Source organism: Caretta caretta, chromosome 4 (genome assembly GCF_965140235.1).
Source record: "Caretta caretta isolate rCarCar2 chromosome 4, rCarCar1.hap1, whole genome shotgun sequence".
Lineage (NCBI taxonomy): Eukaryota > Metazoa > Chordata > Testudines > Cheloniidae > Caretta > Caretta caretta.
In genome coordinates, this window is record NC_134209.1 from 98,108,579 (window position 1) to 98,129,291 (window position 20,713).

Genomic DNA, 20,713 nt, shown 5'->3' on the forward strand with positions numbered 1-20,713 from the left:
TGTACCAATGCAAAGAACATTATTGCTGTTATTATTAAACTAGTAAAAGTTGCAGTAAAACAGTTCTTTTGTTTGTTCACTTGTTAGACAAATAATGCAAATCAGTCTAAATCTCTGAGAACAGAATTACACTCTAACTACCTGGGCAACCCAATGTGAAATTTAATTAGCACCAACACCCTCACCTTAGGGCAGCATAAAATAATCTTAATGTGTTAATTTCATATTATACAAATATCCGTAAAGATTTAAAAACACACAAGAAATCGGGTTCTAACCCACGAAAGCTTATGCCCAAATAAATTTGTTAGTCTCTAAGGTGCCACAACAAGGACTCCTCGTTATTTTTGCTAATAGAAAATTAAAATGTTTTGATTTTGCCTCATGAAGGCTTGTTTCTTCTTTCTCGGAATGTCCAGTTATACCAAATGGAGGTTGAATTCAGTGAATAAGTGTTGAAAGAAAGGAATAAAAATGGTTAAAAGTTTCAAGGAATGGTCTGTGTGGGAATACAATGTTAAAAGGGCCACAGTTTGGGTGCTCAACTTGTATTTTCAAACATACCAACATGTGAAAACTGCATTGATGGGAGCCTAGTGACCCAATTTGTGAAAACAACCATCTGTGCTTACAAAACAATAATATATCCAAACTAATGCACAGAAAAGACCCAACCCTGGGCCAAATCCTCAGTTGGTGTAAATCAGCATAGCTCCATTGTACTTGGTAGAGCTTGTGAGAACCAAAGAACTAATTTAGAAGAAACAGATTAGGCTCCTAGGTGGATTGGCCGATATCCACCAGAGATTTTCAGTAATTCTGGCTCAAGTTACTTATTGGGAGAAAGTTGACTTAATATCCTTTTAATAAATTGTTATTAAAGTTAATCAACAAACAAAAATGAAATCAAAACTTATCACTAAGGCTAAACTACTGTAAACCAACCAAGGGTTCAACAATTAAATTGTTAAACTGAGGTCAAAATAAGATGGAATAGACAAGTTAACAGCAATATTGAAATTAAGCAATACATTTAGTCAAATCATCAAATGAATACAGCAGATGATCTATCCGTATAAGTCCTAAAAGATGAGTAAAAAAGATGAGTCCTAAAAGGAGGTAGCTCGCTATCTATTGAGTAACAGACCCAATTAGAGAATTTCCCTATGGCAACAAAATCAGCTTAGCTAGTTGAATATTTTAATACTAAAATCAAATTATTATTTACCACTAGGTCATATCCTCAGAGCCAATTGAAGCTTCCACCTTAGATTTCACTATTATATATAGAGCTAATCTGTTTCATCTTCCCTGCCTCCACAAAACACATTAACATTAAGACATTAACAAAACACTAGGATAAACAAAGTTGAGCAGCTCTCATTGAACACATTGTAGCTGACAGCTTAATTTCTCTGGCCTCTTTCACAGAAGGGGAACACTCATTCAGTGCTTTTACAAAGCAGAGTTTAGGGCTATTTAGATTGGGGGGCAGGGTATTCATTAGCACTTCCCCGTGTGCTCTGTACAGGGGAATCCTCAGCCAGGAAACTACAGGTGGTTTGAAACGTAACAGGGCAGAGAATCTGCCCCACAGTATTGACTGTGATCCCTTGACCTTGGTGGAATTACATGTTTGGACCCCAGGCGGGAAACTGCTGATCTAGGGAGTCCGTCACAACCTCAAATGCTGATGGATTGCAAGGTGAATCTTACTGTTTATAATTACAAAAGACCCTGGGTGGTGAGTGGACTATATTGGTGTCTTTAAGACACCTTTGCCCCTTTCTGACCCTGGGCATGCCCCATAGGACTTGCAAGGAGGTCCTTGGAAGGGAGCTTTACAGCTGTTTTGTACTGTTCCCGTGTTGGGAGAATCATTATGGCATCGAGGGGCCAGAGCTGCAATGAGTATCCCTTCAGCTCTCTCTGACTCCTTACTTCAACAAAATTCTGAAAATTGATGTCAATAGGAATTTTTCCCAAGTGGGGATTATAATAGCTGGGAAATTTGACTCAGAACAATTTTGAAACCCTTTGTTTTGTTTTTTTATTTAGTCTGTTACAATATTTCGTTTTAATGTAATAGCTTTCTTCATATTGGTTTTCTGTCTAGTCAAATATCTTGTATACTTCCACTGGAAATTGTCCTTTCTTTTCCGCACATGTCATGTCATGCCTGGTTCTGGCCTAGATATGGTTTGTGAACTACTGTAACCAAAAACTTACTTGTGGTACAGAATTTTCAAAAGAAAAGCATTTAATTAACATCCAGAGCTAATGTTAGAGAGCACTTTGTCACAGTATTGCTACTGAACATGAAAAAAATCAAAGAATTTCATAATCTTGTTGCCCAAATCCTAGGAGACTCAACATAATTTTACCGTAAACACATCCCTGCTAGTAGCTCTAATGCCTTTAAACATTTCTCATAGCAAGAGAATGCTCTTTTATGAATTCCCATTGGGGTTTGGATCTTATTTGTCAAAAGTTCACTTTGCTTTGAGTTGTTCCTTATGAAAATCATTATATCACAAGGCTGTCTTGTCAAATAATAATGTAGTATTGCCCTTTCTTCTGTTACCACTCCATTTGCATGATGTCATATTGCATGGCCAAATGCATGCCTCATAGAAAGAAAACAAGAATGCTGCTTTTATATTGTAGCAAAACCAAAATCAAGTTGTCACAACACCACAATGTGAAACCTGAAGTAGAAATTAAAGTTAAGCAACCTTCCAAATCTTCAGATGACTAGAAAAAATAATTGCAGCAGATTCTCTTCTGACTTACACCAGAATAATTCCATTTAAGTTCCCATCTACAGCAGTACAACACGCCTACATTGAGGTTTTGCACAAGTGTAGCTACAATGATATAAAAAAGATCATTATAGATTCACAGATTATAAATCCAGAAGTCTAGATTATAAGGGCGTGGAACTTCCCTAAATTAATTCCTGAACTAGAGCATATCTTTTAGAAAAACATACAATCTTGATTTAAAAATTTCCAGTGATAGAGAACTTACCACAATCCTGGTGAAGTTGCACTAGTGATTAATTACCCTCACTGTTAAATATTTATACTTTATTTCGAGTCTGAAATTTGTTTAGGTTCAACTTCAGTCATTTGATTTTGTTATACCTTTGCCTGCTAGAATGAATACCCCTGCTTTGTGGGTACTTTAGACTGTAATTGTCACCCATTAATCGTCTCTTTGATAAATTTAGTAGACTGAGCTCCTTTAAGGAATGTTTTTCAATCCTTTAATGATTTTCATGCCTCTTCTCTGAACACTCTAATTTATCAAAGTCCTTCTTGAATTATGGACAGCAAAACTGGACACAGTATTCCAGCAGCAGTCACACCAGTGCCATATCATCTCTTGTAGCAGGGTTGCCATTTATTGACCACCCACTTGTGGCCAGAGGTGACTCCGAACCATGCTCGCTCTGTTTCCCTTCTTCAGGGCCACTTAGGAACTCCCCTCAATATGTCTTTGGACTACCCCCAACCACCACATGGGGCTGGGTTAATAGGTGAAAGCAGTACAAAGTGGTCCTCAGGATCTCCAAAATAAACACAATAGTTCAAACTCATCTCAGGTTCTTCTCCAGCATACGGAGCTCTTTTTCTACACCAGACTGTTCTTCATGGACCCGTGATGCTGACCTTCCTCTCAGGAGCTCAGCTTACTGGCTCTAGCATCCTTCTCCCTGTCATCGCACTCTCTGTGCATTATTTTGTTGGGAGTAATGTCAGTCTGACAAGCCTATAACTACACAGGTTATCCTGTTCACCCTTTCTTGGTTCTAGGAAGACAGCACACCATCCTGTTGTCTTTCTGCCTCTTGCAGAATGTTCTTTCCATTCTTCTTAGTATGGAATCTCCAACAAGGGTCATCTGTCTTCCTTGGACAGTTGGCGATCTCTTTGTGGGCACACTTGATTGCCTTTTGGGTTACGATATGTCCCATACAGCTCTGTGTTCCATTCCTCCCACCAGGAACTTCAGAGATTTTCTGCAGTTTCCTCACTGACCATATAACAATAGGATACTTCTAGCTGTGTAGAATTCCTCTTGGTCTTTTCTCTGGTAAATCATAGCCTTCCCATCCTCATCCACTTTTGGTAGGGGATTAGTGGTGCTTTCCCGTGGCTTCTCTGACAATTTGCAGCTGGTGTTGAATATAAAAGAATTTTCGCCTACTGAATGGAGGAGTAGTATGTATGCTATATCATTATGCATTCTATATATTTGCTGCCTATAATGGGGTAGATAACATTTTAAAGCACTGGGCAGTATTTCAGGATCCCCACCACCTCATAAGTCTCATAATGCTATCTCCAGGGCTTGTGTCCGCACTGAAACACCTTCTGCTGTTTAGAGTTTCTAGTGTTGCACCTAGGGCAATGGCTGACCTTGCTTTAGCTTATTGTGGAACTTTCTCACTCAAACTATCTTCCTCAGTTCATCCCTTATTAATTTAATTAAAAAAAAAAAAAAACAACAGCAAAACCACCAAACACCTAAAAGCTCACTTTTTTCAGAGGTTTTTTCTCTATCAGTATGCCCCTCTGAAGGACTTGCTTTTTTCTTATTTTATTCATCTGTTTTGATAAAGATTCATTGTACTGTAGTTATTTATTCAGCACCCTGAGCAATTTCCCAGATGGCTGATGTACTCTCTAAACATTATAAAACTATTTATAAACAAATTCATGATCACACTATCCTTTCCAAACTGGTCAGCCTCAGAACATTTAGTGTTGTTTCAGATGAGAGAAAGTAAAAAAAAAAAAAAAGGACATTTCCGACTTAGATACAATGTTCAGAAATCAAATGGTTATAGTTTGATTGTGCTCTTAACAAGACTTTAACCTTAAACCTTTTCCGTCTGATTTCAAATCCAGTAAGCACATTATCTAATATATGTGAACACACATGATTATTTAACTATTACGTGTATGTAGTTATTGTTAAGACTATACAGTTTAGCATATTTCGCCACAAATTTTCTGCTACTTAAAGTAATACATGGGGGAATAAGCTTTAATAGCACTTCACACTCATTAAAATATGAATTGTTTGAGGTAGGGAGACGCTACTGTCTGGAATGAATGAATTTCTGTCATAAAAGATTCAAGAGAAAAATCAACCTGTTCAGGAAACATTCTTAAAATGTTATTGTATGGGCACTCACTTATTCACTTATGGTTGAATAAATGTCTTGGGTGAGGAGTTAAGCTGTAATTATGTGTACTAATGTGTGTTCAAAGGCACATGCCAGCAATACCAGTAGAAATGTATGTTGTTTAGATATTCATATTAATCTCTCAGGTGCACATTAGAATAAAGTTTTTAAAATATTTTATATAAAGGATGGAAAAAGAAATTAAATTTAGTTGTTTTTCTTTTTTTTTTCCCCTCCACAGATCTTTTTAAATGCAGATATAATCCGACTGGGAAATCTACCAATGGGTTCCTTTTCATCTTCCCCATCTAGCTCCTCAACTCCTCGACAGACTATCTATGAGCTCTGTGTTTGTCCTAGTGGTAAACTGTACCTTTCCCCGGCAGGAGCAGGCTCTACTTGTCAATCCAGTAGCAACATCTGTTTGTGGAGCTGAAATGACTCCAGTTTCTCCTCACACCAGAATAGCCTTTTGTTACTGTCCCTCTGCTTCACAGTTCTGCTCGGTTTCCTTGTGACAAGTTTGAAGCTTCAAATGGCCCGCAGAGCAACTTCTTCCAGTGTAAGCAGGAATACAAAGCTGCCTTCTCTTGTGGCTCATGTTACCACTCAACGTAGAGATGGGAGTGAGATATTCAAAAATAAATGTAATCTTCATCAGGAAACCTGGATCATAATATCATCTTTTGTCCAAAAGAGAGAATAACACAGGTGCCTTTGCTACGTGAAGTGAAGCACATAGTTTAGTTTTATGCAGGACCTGGATATGAACTGCACACGTATATACAGTACTTATACAAATTAGCCCAGAATCCAATTGTGAGATGAATAGGTAACCCCTGTATGATAATTAACTTCACTGTCTGAAAGCACAATTTTCCATTCATCTTTTTGGATGTAAACTTTTATCCCTGAATTTTAAAATTTTGAAGCATTGTGTGATGCTTGCTTTATTAAACAATTAAAATTCAGTACATGGTTTTTAACAAAAAAAGAAAAAAAGAGAGACAGAATCCCTCTGAGTTTTGTTTCTTTAAAACAAATGTGTTGTTACTCTGTCTTCTAAGTCTGGGGTTTTGTACGTTTAGGTAAATTTTGCAAGCACTCAGCAATATTAAATTTATGGAGTTCAAAAGACATCCGCTCTTGTTTGTCAGATCTGAATAGCCTCACACAGTTATTAGTGGGTTACTGCACATGAAGTGATTGCTTTAAGTAAAACGTACAGTTTCTGGAAAAGAAGAACAGGATAAAGAGGGAAATATTGATGATATTGAACTGTCTGATCAAATAGGTTTTTTTCAGAAGACATTTATGTTTGGCAAAAAAAAGAGACGCTCTTCAGAGGTATATCTTGTCCATTTTATAGCACTTATAGCTTGTCTATCCGCTGCCATAACATAATACGTAAATACTAATGTAATGCATAACACCAAGAAGCAATGCATTTACAACTGGAACGCCCCCCTCAGATTTATTATCCTTTTTTCTTTTGTCATCTGCTGTTAAGGTTTTTAAAGTAATAGCATTAAAAATCCATGAGCAAATATGAAATGGCATAGAATATTAACAAGTACATTGACATTGTGTTGACTCCACCAGGTCTGTGTTTAGATAAAGCTATCATATTTCCACTCAGCTTTCAATAGTAACTCTCCTTTTGACTAGCTTGACCTAGGAATTTAGTTATGTTCCATTTTTCATTACCTGTTTTCTAGTAATTGAGCTCCTGCAAAAGACACTTTGGTATATTGTTGATAAATTTGTCTCACTGCTGCTTAACAAGAGTATCTTGAAACTTGCAGAATCCAGGAATGTAAAACAGATAAAAAATGTTTCCTATTGTGGGAAGATGACTTGATAACAATAAGGTAAGTGTGCTTTTAAATATTATCTTTTCAGTTATCCCACCCAGCTCATAGTTTTTGCTGTGTCTAACTATAAGAACACCAATGCAATGATTTGCTTCCAAAGCTAACTCTAAAGTTGGGGAGAGTAGTATTAAAGGGGTAAAAAATAAACGAAAAAATAAAAAGTGAAACTTGGCAACCATAATAATGTGATTAATTTTCTGTTTTAGTATCATCTATAGGGTTTATTTTGTTCACTACAGGTGACATTCACCCTTATGAAGAAGACCAGCACAAGGTCTATACACTGCTTCACAGCTATTTGGCCTTGTTCTAGTCTTATGTGTAGGGATGAATTTCACCAAAAAGGAAGAGCTATCCCCTCCGCTACTACATAGTCAAACAAGGATTTTAATTAGACTACTTCATTTGCTCAGATTTCTTCAGCTGTTAACTTTTGAGTTTTGAGACTTTAATTCCTTGTCTTTAATAAAGAAAAATACTTCTGTTGTTAGTCATTTGTTTTTCCTTTTTCTGGTACGCTAATTCTCTGCAATACAGGAAATAAAGTAGCAGCATTGTAAGAAAACTGTAGGAATTGTCAATGTATAGTGGATCTTCAAATGACCTTATGAGGAAAGAGATATCTTTCATTTGGGCACATAGGTAACAGAATGTATGTGTAAAACTCATCAGCACAAATGTTATTCCAAGGAGAGGAGGACACCGCTGAATGAGTCTGTGTGTCTGAGCTCATACATTCTATCACCTGTGCCCACGTGCGTATGCTGGTAATTTAAAAGATGGGCAAAAAATTGCAGAGAATCATTGATTCGGTGAATTTAACCCTTTGTGCTGTTCTCAAAGTGTTCGTGAATAGACTGATTAGTTCTTTGCTGTTTAAAGTGTATTGCGGAATGTTTGTGCAAACAAATGTCAGCCTCTGGGAATGGCTTGCAATAGTTTGCTGTGAGTCTTCCCTTGAGTATTCTCCATTCATGATATTCGAACTGTATGACTGGTCACCTGAATACAGTAGAGTTTTGGTTCCCTGGCTGAATGACCTAACTTGTATAAACTACTCCTACTTCTGCGTGAACTGAAATTCATTATATTGCAAAACAAATGTAATTATGTGATGAGATTAATTTTAGCGACAAGACTAAATTCATTTTCCACCAACATTTGTATGTTCAGGGTTGCCAACTCTTGCAAATGTTAATGTGAGTCTTGTGAAATTGGACGTTTTACTTTAAGCCCCAACTCCTGGAAACAAGTGAATATGTAAGAACCTCAGCATCCATTTTTTTAAAAAGTAAGTTTCTAGTTCTCAAGGTTATGGAGAAAAGCTTAAAAATGTGATCCAATTTAAAAAAAAAAGCAGAAGGAAAACAACAAGAATGGAAAAATTATTTTAAGCCAATCTCATGATTTTGGGGGCCTGACTGATGAATTTTGAATGCTTGGATTTGGCAGTACTGAAAACCTTACTTGTATGTATGTTTATGAAGAGCAAATAAGAAGGAATGCTGAAACAAACCATAGTTACAAGTTCCTAAAATGCTTTAAATTAATGTTCCTCCCTGTTTCCCAGTTCAACTGGTGGTCGTGCTAAAAAAAAAAAAAATGCAGCTGCAAACACCCATGCATTTAGTTTTCGATGGAGGGCTCGTGGATGCTCTCAGCAAATAGATCACACAGAAACAGGGAGTGATATCATTACATTTCGGCTATTGATTTTATGAAGCTGAGGTGTAAAGTAAAGGAGGTCGCGTGTTCAAAACCGAAGGATGTTTTTCATTGCTGTCCTTGCCACCTGTCACCTTGCTGCCTTGCTCTGCTCATGATAAAGCAACTGCAACCCTTTCCCCCATTAGTATGCTTGACTGGCTGAATGTTCCGATACCCCTCTTTAGAAAAGGTATGCAACTTCTTGCCGTGGCTAAGGCAACAGCTTCCGAATTTCCAGGTCATTGCATTGTGACAGCTGCAGGGCAGGGGTGAGAGTCCCAAAAGCATTTTTAACTCTTTTTCTTTTCAATTAGTAAATGTCCAATTAGGAAAATAATACCTGGGGCTAAAAAATAATCCTCTCAGGTGCTTTATAATATATGAATACATGTATCACATACTGCCTCTTTTTATTAGCTTATTAGCTTGGGCGCTACTGAAGTGGTTTTGTAGTTGGCTCACCTCCTCAAAATTGCTCATATGGCCACAATGAAATATAAAAAAAAGACCTTGTTAGCTACATGTATTAATATTTATTATCGTATAATATGTTGTAAAAACGTCCGTTATAATAGAAAAGGATACTGTCTCTTTCTTGTTTAAAAAAAGCAAACAAACATTGAATGACCTCTTTGAACACTGTTACCTGTATGGTTTTGTACTGCAGTTCATTCACTGGTTAAATGTTAAAGACCAAAGACTGACACTTCTATTATATCTAATAGTATGACACAGCTGCTTCCACTAATTCTGTTGGAAGGAAGAGAGGAGAAGTTGTAATTACAACATGAAATGGTAATGTACTTTTGCTCTGTGCAGCATTTTGAGATGTAGATTTTTTGTTCCAGAGGGATAGTGTGTCAGTGTCCAATTATATTGTTCTTCAGACATAACAGGTTCTTTCACTGTTTGAGATCATGAGAAGAGGAAAGAATGTGTATTCCAGAATGTACCAAAAAGTTGCTTACTTCAACTGAATTTATAATTTACATTGTTTTGCTTGTACAGTGGTTGGACCGGATAACACAATTCACATTAGACCAATTTAGAAACAGTAAACATAAACATATTTAGTATGGATTGAAGAAACAGCCATAGGGACTGAAAGAAGTTGATGACGGATGTTAAGGATATTCAGCTGTAATAACCTGTGATATTTTTAGGGTTTCTAAATCATTGCCTACATGTTAACAAAATAAAAGCCAAACTTAGAATATTGGAGATATCAGCTGATTCACTGTAATGCAGATGCAAACTGGATAAGAGTTTGAGTGTTGTATTGTTTAAAACCATACTTAAAAAAAAATCTGCTAACCATTTTTTGTTTTGTTTTGTAACTATCATGTTAATGTTTTTCTTGTGTGTATAGATATATAAAAAGATGGAAATATTTTCTTACACATACTATGCAATGTTTGTAAAATTGCAATATTACCAAAATTACAAAAGCTGTGCTTTTGTACTCTCTTGCTTTATGTAATACAAATCTTTTTTATATTTAAATTGATTTTGTCTTATAAATTGTAGATAACATATTTATTCAAAAGCAGTATACTGTATATTCAAGTTTTTTTGTTTGGTTTTTTAATGAAATAACAGCAAGGTTTTGGAAGTTGGAAATTACTTTTGTTGAAACAGTGGAACTTCTGTAGCATGTAATTAACACATAGAATTTACAATCTGTACTGTACTTCTTTGTATTTGGTCTTAGTATTTTCATCTGGTGCTACCGTATAACCACAATGTGATAGATGAAACAGGAAAACAATGAACAGAATTCATTCAGGATCTCAAATGTCAAGGGGAGACTAGAAATGTTACTATTGATGAGAAACCTGTTTTTTTTCTGGATAATTTCTATTTAAAGATAACTTCTGTTAGCACATTTTCTTTTTGTTTTGTCTAAATTTGCAATTTGGTAATAATTTTTCTTGGTTCAATCTAACTTTCTAAACTACATACAAAACAGAGACTGCTGGAGATTGTTTTGATTTTAGAAAACAAACACACACCACCAACATATTTAGATTGACTATTTTGCAGACATTCCAACCTGCAAAGTGAATGGATTTATTTTCATGCCAGGCTTGGAGAAGTTAAAACTAAGGGAATGATTCTAATTTATACTAAGGCAACTCTGCACCACTCTTTTGAAGAAAAGGAGTCTTAAAGTCAACATAAATTACATTTGTACCTGTTTAGACCTCCTTAACCCTAGAGCTGGTTGGAAATTTGTAGGTGAAACGTTTTTTGGTTGAAAAGTCCTGCGTTGTTGAAAGCAAGACTGTGAAAATGCGTCAATTTCAATGAATCTCCCAACTAAAAATATTCTTTAAAATAGTATTTTCAAGATGTTTAAACACTTTTGAAACAAAAAAAAATAGTTTTCCAGTTTTACTTTTTATTTCAAAATTTAAGTTAGACTGAAAAAAGTTAAAGAGAAAAAACAGGTTGAAATTTAAATGAAATATTTCAAAATGATCAGACCAAAATGTTTCAACTGACTTGAACAAAACAATAGTGCGGCTTTTTAGTTCACAAAAATGTTTGAGATTTTGACTTTTTGTCCCAATCTAGGGCAAGAAAAAATTATGAACTCTTGAAAATATTATCTGGACAGAAAACCATTTCTACTTTACGCTGTCAGAATGGTGTAAAGTGGCCTTAATGTAAGTGTGAATCAGGCTTGTGTTGACTAATTCAAAAATACCAGTGCAGTATTCAATAAAACAAAAATATTCTGACCCATTCTATGCAGTCATGAATTAGTCATTCTCATCCCACTAAACCTGTATAAATAAGTATAATTTTATATACTCTTCTAGTTTTAAGAGAGAATCTCACCTGAAACTTTGCTTGGGCCTTGAGTTGAACCCAAATTATGTTTTTGACATTTGTGTTTTTTTTTTTTAATATCACCACACACCTATACAGTTTGTGACTTGGGCTAGGACTGGAAGGAAAAGTGCTAGAATACCCTGAAGAAATCACGTGCTGTATATCTGGTCAGACCACATCAGGAAGTACCAGATATAGAATCATAGAACTGGAAGGGACCTGGAGAGGTCATCTAGTCCAGTCCCCTGCATTCAAGCATTCAGGACTAAGTATTACCTCAACCCTCCCTGAGGGTGTTCGTGCAACCTGCTCTTAAAAATCCCCAATGATGGAGATTCCACAACCCCTCTAGGCAATTTATTCTGGTGCTTAACCACTCTGACAGTTATGAAGATTTCCCTAATGTCCAGCCTAAGCCACTGTTGCCGCAGTTTAAGCCCACTGCTTCTTGTTCTATCCTCAGAGGTTAAGAAGAACAATTTTTCTCCCTCCTCCTTTTAACAACCTTTTATGTACCACAACTAAACTTGTTCCACATAAATGAGACAGATACCATTATTAGACCAATAAGATTATGAGAAACAGCCAAACTTTAGATGCTTCTCTGAGCATCTGACCCTTTTGATGAAGTACTTCAGAAAAGAGGTAAATAAGCTTTATAAGTTGTTTTCAGGGAAAAAAAAAACAATGGGCCTTTGTTCTAGCCATGCTACAATTGGCACAGGACTTCAGTTGGGGAGCAAAGGTCTCTTTACACCACCTATACAACTCCATGATTCTCCTTGACCAGCTCAGCTTCTGACATAAACCAGCAGCCTTAAACAATATTCGATGTAAAGTAGAGTTGCTATTTCGGCTGCCAGAAATACCCAAAGTACAGTTACTGCACAGGGTGTGCCCCCTACGCTGTCGGCTATGTTGGGAGGTGGGTTAGAATATTTTCCACCACTAGGAGAGTTCCCCATGCCAGGGAGTCTGGCCCAGTGAAACACTTCTAAGTTTTCTGTTTTCTGATGTGTACACTTTTCCTGCTAAATCAAATGCATCTTTAATAGTCTCACCCTAAGTACTATAGCAATTCACTAGAAGGCAAATCCTCTGTCGACATTCCATAGGTCTAGGTAGCCCCCACAGGTGAGAACAGGGGCACTTATTCAAAAGATTTCACCAAATGTTTTAGGGCCAAATGTGAGTTAGTGAGAGGTGTGTGTACCTTCGTGAGAATTGCAAGGTCAGGAAATTTTATTCTGTCCAAAAAGATAATTGTTTGATCAGTGGAAAAGACTGGTATATATATTCAGGAAAATAAAAATACAGGAAACTGTCCAAATTAGTTCAACCTATTGTAGGGAGAGTAGGGGGTTATCCAGCTCCCCATAATGCTTTCTACTTAAAATGCCTTTAAAAAAATCACACAAAAAGATTTACAAAAAAGTATCAAAGAAATACATAACATATTCTATATTATTAACACTATATATATGCATTGTATACAAGTAGAATAGAGAAGTTACGAGTGTGCTAATAATTTATATGTCTATATTGTATTAATAACTTTATTACAAACCTAAATTTAGCAAGTACTGCTTAGAATATTCAATAACAGCAAACAAAATATTATTTCTTTGATACAGCATTCTCATATCCCTTATAAATTAAGGGTCTTCTGTTGCAGTGATTTCTTCTGTGGTTTTCAGCACTTTGTAGTGCTTCTTTGAGATCTGCTGCTGAAAAGTGCTATATAAGAGCTAGATTTTATTATTATTATTATTCTCAGGATAGCTCAGATGCTTCTCTGGGTTCCATTGACCAATATTCCAGAACATGTAAGGAAGGAATGCCAAAGGCAGACTGACAGGGCCTAGAAGAAACATTGCCATAAAGGCAAATAGTCAAGATTCTATCAGCTGCTGTGCCCACCAAAATACTTGATTCCACTGGCAAAATTCACTTCGGGCCATGATACTGTCACCAAAGTTGTGTATGCTTGTTCCAGAAGTGACTCAGATCCTATATATTGAAAGAACAGGGAGCATATATTGACCATTTTATTTAATATTTGGAAGGCAGTAATTATTCTCGGGCAGTTCATTGAAAGTGGCTGTCCCAAGTGTGCACAATAGTAATATAGCTGAAAACTTTCTTACTTCTTTCATGAATAAAAATAGTCATTCTGCCATAGGGCAATTATTAGCCCAGAGAAAACAGCTAGAAAGCTGATAGGGAAGGCTGGTCATATATAATATAAATCAAGTCTAGTCTCTCTCTCTCTCTCTCTCTCTCTCTCTGATTCTTCTTGGGAAACATCCATAGAAAGGGACAAACACAGAATCCTAGAAGTAAATGTCTGTGCCTCTCAAATATTGAGGGTGAACTCTAGATGGGTGTGTGTGTGTGTGTGTGTGTGTGTGTGACAAATAGAAATAAAATAAGCTCAGATCATTAAGGGCCCAAGCCAAAGCCTATTAAAATCAATGGAAGTCATTCTATTGGCTTCATAAGCTCTGGATCAGGTTCAAAACCTTTATTGAATGTTTGTGTAATACAAGTTTAATCAAATCACACCATTAAATATACTATTTCTAACATATACAATTAACATTCGTACATTTCCACTCCTACATCTAACAGCTTGTGAAACTTGAGTGCCAGCATATTAGCAAACATTAGTCTGGTTGTGCTGTGTTCCCTGATGTGTCAAAATGGAGTATAGCAGATGAATTTAGGACCATTCAGACCATGAGACCATAAACAGAAATAATATACATCTGTTGGCACTGCACTGCAAATTGCATCCCCTTCATTCTCTTGTCCGGCTTGAGAGGGCCCATTTATTTAAAAAGTGCACTTGGGTTGAGGTTTGAGTATCCCTCCTCCTGGCAGAAAAGTGTTTGTGGAAACCACTTGTCTGAAGTCTCCAGTCACTTCTAAGGAGGCTCAATGGACTAATGTCAGCCATAATAAGGGCTCATGGGCTCCTATCTCCTACCTAGTGGGCAGGGCAATAAAATGAGTCCTCCCCCCCCCCACACACACACACACAATCAGGACTGGGGCTGGTCTTCCATGACATGATCTACTTTGTCTCCAGACACAGCAGAAGCCCTTCTGTGACACTAGCATGGCATTCTGTGAGAGGGAGAAATATAGTGGCAGCCACTGGACATGACAGGTGCCTCTGCAGCGTACAGATTTTTCCCAGGGGAAGTCATCTATGCTAGTATCACTCTTGGAGGGAGATGCTTGATATGCAGGCCTGGGGACCAGAGGTATTGATGATACAGCTCCAGATGGAGCTAGGCGGCTTGTGAAGAAGGATTTGTCTTATATGTGGAAGGTCTGTGGATTCTGCATAGACTTCCCTGCAGATCCATGGTGTCTGCTGGTTTTACCAGGTGTGCCTCCTTCCCTATCTCAGTTTCCCAAACTTCTACCAGTTCTCTCTCTCTCCAGACTGGAGGTGCATGTTTCACCCTCTTCCAGATTCTGGTGTGGGAGGTGCAATCACATGTGGGCCTAGTTTGAAACACAGATGTAAAAGATGTGTGAATGGAAAGAAGAGAAAGGAGGTCAACGAGCAAAAAAAGCAGAGAAAAAAGAAGTAGAGAAGGGGAAGAGCCGAGAAAAAAAGATAGGGCCAGATGAGGAGATGTTGCCATTTAGAAAAATGAGGATAATATATTCCCTCTTTACATTTCTGTTTGCCTCACCAGACGTTTTAAAACATGGAAAGAAGAGACAAACCTTCAGGAGGCTGTTGACTTGCTAGGCTCTCGTGGGATTAGATATGTATTATTGATAGCAAATGGAGGGTATAGGTTATTTTACGGGTTACTACAGTGTTTGCTATGCCAAGCCCCTCCTGGTGACTTCTGAGCTTTTCTGTCTCTGACAGTAGCAGCACTAGAAAAGGAGCAGCTAGCGACAAGACTGAAAGTTATTTGTATGCAGACAGAGCCCAAGGACTTCCGGCGGGGTTTCAGGTGCACCAAGGAATGCAAGTTCAGACTCATTACACTAGATAAATGGAAAAAAATCAGAGAGCCAGCTGGGAAATAGAGAGATGTCCAGTGCATCTATGTATGGTTAAGATTAACACTCATGGGTTTTTTAAAAAGAAAACAGTACCAACCTATCATGCGTTTCTTGTATTTCTCTTCATTAGACATATTTAAAAAAAATCAATTTCTGGCATCAAAACATTTTGAGTTTGTCTGTGATCACCTTCACAGCCCCCAGAAAAATTATAAAAGAAAACAGTCTTATGTAGAAATGACAGTCGGAAAATAGTTGTGAAAGAGTTAGTTTAACAAATAACAGCAACTCTTTTATGTTTTGCATTATAGCCCAAGCACGTATGGCCAGGTAACAGTGAAAGTGTAAAAGAAATATCTTTCCGTGACACAAATTTCATTTCAAGGCCTTAAAATCCATGTTAAATTAGATGGGACCACTCTCCCGGCTGCGATCTTAGTTTCAACAGTTACTAATGTGAGAGAACAGTCTACATCTGTAGTTGTGATTTAGGTCATACAGTACACAGTCTACATAAGGTCATTCACACAAATCCTTTATGATTAATATGTCACATCATACACGTCTCTCGGTAAATCTGCACATTAGATGTACAACAGACCTGCCGAAATTCTGATACTGAATGTAGACCGTTTGTACCTCCAGTTTCCTTTGGGGGAAGTCAAGGGTACTGTGCAAGTTCTTTCTGAAGGACAGTGAAAATGAACATTTTTTTCATGCATGTTAGCATATTTTTCATGAGCAAAGCACCACATGAGTAACCAGTTTACTGGAGTCACTCTATAATATATCTTGATTTGATTATTTACCTCCAGGTTCCAAAATCTTGCATGGATTTAATCTAAGATTGGTGTTATATTTTTGTTTATCTATAGTACATTATATACTTTTTAGGATATTTAAATTATATATCTAAACCATAACACTTTATTAATGGCCATATGTTGCTGATAACTGAAAGGGAAAAATACATTTAAATCATTTTGTGTCTCATTTTTCAGTTATGATTTCAGTTGATTTAGGCAATATTCCTATCTAGTTTTAGGAAACGTAACAAACCTTTCATCAAATTTGCCACTGTACAGTTTGTCTATCAAGCATCACTTTACTTAGACTATTGTGATAGCTAAGTATTTACATTCCAAGACAAACATTTCTAAATGGTGTATTATTCCCTTTTAGAAAAGAAAAGTTGTTTATTACTAGAATTACTGGAAAAAAGTATATAAATGTATTACCATGTTGTGAAGTATGAGAAGCTATGTTATATCAATTTTTAAATAAATGTGAATAAAAATCTTTAATATAAACCATTGTTAAGTGTTCAACCTCGAATTATTTAACCACTCTGGTGACCTCTTGTTTGAAATGATTCTGGGGATATACAGTATTGTAAATGTGGTCTTTATATTTTCTTGTGTTATGAGTTGCTGCTTACATCTTGTAGAAGTTTTGATTATATCTCCTGGAAGGGAGAGAAGTTTTTTTCTTTACAGAACCGGTATATTTTTTGCTGTATTCTTTCATACTAAGTCAATTTATTCTTTGGGTACATTCATACATTATCAATTTATCCTTTGAGTGTTCATTGTGCATGTAGTAGTATTTCTTTACTTAACACTTAAGCTAAGATCCATCAAAACACTTGAGCATGTGCTTAATTTTAAGCACATGAGTAATCCCATTGAAGATAACGTGATGTGGTTAAAGTAAAATCATGTTTAAGAATTTTGCTGGTACTGAATCTTGATGAACTAAAGCAGTATAATGCAAAGCATTGAATGGCCAAGATTTACTACAAGGGAACTGAGGTGAAGGGAAATTGCAGACTGGTCTCCAGTGTCCTACTCTTATCTATTTGATTAGAGTAGTAAACCACTAATTGGAGGATCTGTTCCTCACCATTTCCCTTTGTATATCTATGTGAATTCTCTGCACAGCTGCCTGCATCAAATCAAAAAGCACCAAAGGAGGTACTTGGTTATTATCTGGCTTATGTTGCATCCACTACATGCTGGTTGCTTTCTTCACATATAGTAAGAAACCAATTCTGGCCACATATGAGCATCTCAGTGTGCTTTGGTTAGCTGCATATTTAAGCGTGGATTCCACCAATTACCAGAGTGAATCCACAGCTATTGAATCATAGAATATCAGGGTTGGAAGGGACCCCAGAAGGTCATCTAGTCCAACCCCCTGCTCAAAGCAGGACCAATTCCCAGTTAAATCATCCCAGCCAGGGCTTTGTCAAGCCTGACCTTAAAAACCTCTAAGGAAGGAGATTCTACCACCTCCCTAGGTAACGCATTCCAGTGTTTCACCACCCTCTTAGTGAAAAAGTTTTTCCTAATATCCAATCTAAACCTCCCCCACTGCAACTTGAGACCATTACTCCTCGTTCTGTCATCTGCTACCATTGAGAACAGTCTAGAGCCATCCTCTTTGGAACCCCCTTTCAGGTAGTTGAAAGCAGCTATCAAATCCCCCCTCATTCTTCTCTTCTGCAGGATAAACAATCCCAGCTTCCTCAGCCTCTCCTCATAACTCATGTGTTCCAGACCCCTAATCATTTTTGTTGCCCTTTGCTGGACTCTCTCCAATTTATCCACATCCTTCTTGTAGTGTGGGGCCCAAAACTGGACACAGTACTCCAGATGAGGCCTCACCAATGTCGAATAGAGGGGAACGATCACGTCCCTCGATCTGCTCGCTATGCCCCTACTTATACATCCCAAAATGCCATTGGCCTTCTTGGCAACAAGGGCACACTGCTGACTCATATCCAGCTTCTCGTCCACTGTCACCCCTAGGTCCTTTTCCGAAGAACTGCTGCCTAGCCATTCGGTCCCTATATATATATTGGCCATATAAAGTGACATATACACACATACACAGATCTTCACATTATCCATATATTTCAAACTTGTTCAGTAACAAGGAAATAGCCTTTTGTCAGCATGTAGTGGGCGGTAGCAGCTTGATTTCACAGCATATCTGCCTCAGCACAATTTGCTTTCACTGATTAGTCTTGTACTAAAATTGTCTGCACATCCATTGTGGATGGCACTCCTGCACCGTGTCAGGCAGTGAGCACAGTAACTCCACTAATACGAGTTAAATCCATTTCAGTCCTCAAAAGATGGAAATACTGGAGCTGGCTGCTGTATATTACAAGCTGTTCCATGACACCGGAATCCTGGAGGGGGATTTTAAAAAAGCAAGCAAGAAACTGGTTTGTTAAATTGTGACAAATCCTAAATTGTGTCACTGCCCTATTTATTATCCCAAGGTCAGAGGAGAACTCAAACAAATGAAGAATGGATTTTTTCCTACACTTGCCACCATAATTTTTTGGAAGAAGAAGAAAAAAGGAAACATTTGCATTTCCAGTGTTTCAGGGAAGGATCTCCAGATAAAATACATAGGAAATATCATTCAAAAATGGCTCGTCCTTGTAAAAACATGAACCTGGTAATATTGACATTCGGTAATGAGACAAAGACTTGGCGATCGATTATATGAACCAGCCAGTGTATATATCAGACATGCTGTGGGGACCACATTGACCTAACTTTTCAGAAATTTTTCTGTGTTTTCATGTCAGAGTAGTCTGCTCATGCATACTGATTTCTTACCTTTTATTTTTCCTTTGGGACATCTGCCTCCTTTCTCGTGTACTGAGTGGTCTGAGTGAATACCCATACTGTAAAACTTCCACAACAATGGTACATTACAATGGCTCCCCAAACAAGTTACTTTTCCTTCTTTGTTGCTAAGAAGAATTTTTCCTGATTGCAAAGACCAGGCAAAGTTAAAACTGATTGAGTCCCAAAGTTTTCTTACTGTCTTAGTGCCACTTTCGTAGAAACTGGAAGACGTTTTAGAAATGCTAGGAATAATTCCTCATTTCATAAGCACAAGTCAGAGACCTTGTCATCATTCCTGGCCAAATGATCCTAGGCTACATCATCCTCTTCACTAGATAAATTATTCTTTTCTGGCCATTGTGGCTTCTGGAGGGAGGGTAGGCAGGGCAGTCCCTGAAAGACATGATGCTGAAAGACATGATGTTTTCTAAACCCCATGGTTCTCAAGGCATTCATACAAAGAGCCCGTGTTCTTCCAGCACTTTCCTCTCTTGCACAGCTAATGCAGGATCTAGGCTACTTCTCGTTCTGCACTGACATATTCCTGCCCTTTCCAAAGGAATCCTACTGTGATTTTCTGCTAGAAATTCTTCACGTTTCCTGAGGAGAACACTGTTTCCTATGATGACTGCTCCCCATTGTATCCCTCAGCAGTATTACTCCCTCCCCTCAGAAAAGACCTTCAAGATGCCAGCCTCAGCATTCCTCAGTTTTAGAAGAAGGGGTGACACAGCCATATTCACTGTTGTTTTCCTCCCCCTGATGTTCTGGAGATAATTTAATTGGATTTTCCCCTCAGTGACCTGGCCTATATCCCTTTGCCTCTTCATCTCAAATCCAAGTACACATGTAAGAGAAATCATAAGTTCAGCCACTTCCATGAAAAGAAATGACCAGTCTCAAAGAAGCAGTCAACTTCTGGTTGTTGCTTTGTTTACTGGTCCAGTCTATAAGAAAATATCTAATTGCCAAACTTGCAAAACATTTTCAATTCTCAAAGTAGTGAAGATTTCAAAGAATAAGTTTATCATTTTATACAGATGTTTTGTTCTATTCAGGTGTCTTGAATTTGAAGCTGTTTTCTCTGAAGAAAGAAATTAGTGAAAGACGTTAGAAAATGTACTTCTACAGTAACAAAGGTTACTCAGAAAACTAGCACTGTATGAAGTCTCGGGGGCGGGGGGAGGAGTGTCTGACTTCTATTTTCCTTGAATGTGTCCCGTTCCCTAAAAAGCAGATCATTCCAACACTAAGTTTATTATCACTGGAAGTGATATAGACATACACATTTTCCTCACAAGAGAAATTCCTCAGAAGCAAAGAGAAACAGAATTCCCCCCCAGAGATATTAAGTGACCTGCTAAAATAAGCAGATGTAAATAGTGTCCCACTTTGGTGTGGCATTGTTTCTGTGC

General features: G+C 37.4%; 1 protein-coding gene across 3 annotated transcripts in view; it reads left to right on the plus strand.

Annotated features, from left to right (window-relative positions):
* Positions 1-16,966, plus strand: part of SGCZ (sarcoglycan zeta) — an 834,522-nt gene extending 817,556 nt beyond the window's left edge. For 2 of the 3 annotated variants that reach the window (XM_048848187.2, XM_075127889.1), the window contains exon 8: positions 5,439-16,966. In XM_048848187.2, the coding sequence (XP_048704144.1) occupies positions 5,439-5,633 (195 nt within the window). In that variant the 3' untranslated portion in view covers positions 5,634-16,966. The remainder of the gene's footprint in view (positions 1-5,438) is intronic. The other variant, XR_007356409.2, reaches the window with a different exon arrangement.
* The last annotated feature ends 3,747 nt before the right edge of the window (positions 16,967-20,713 follow it).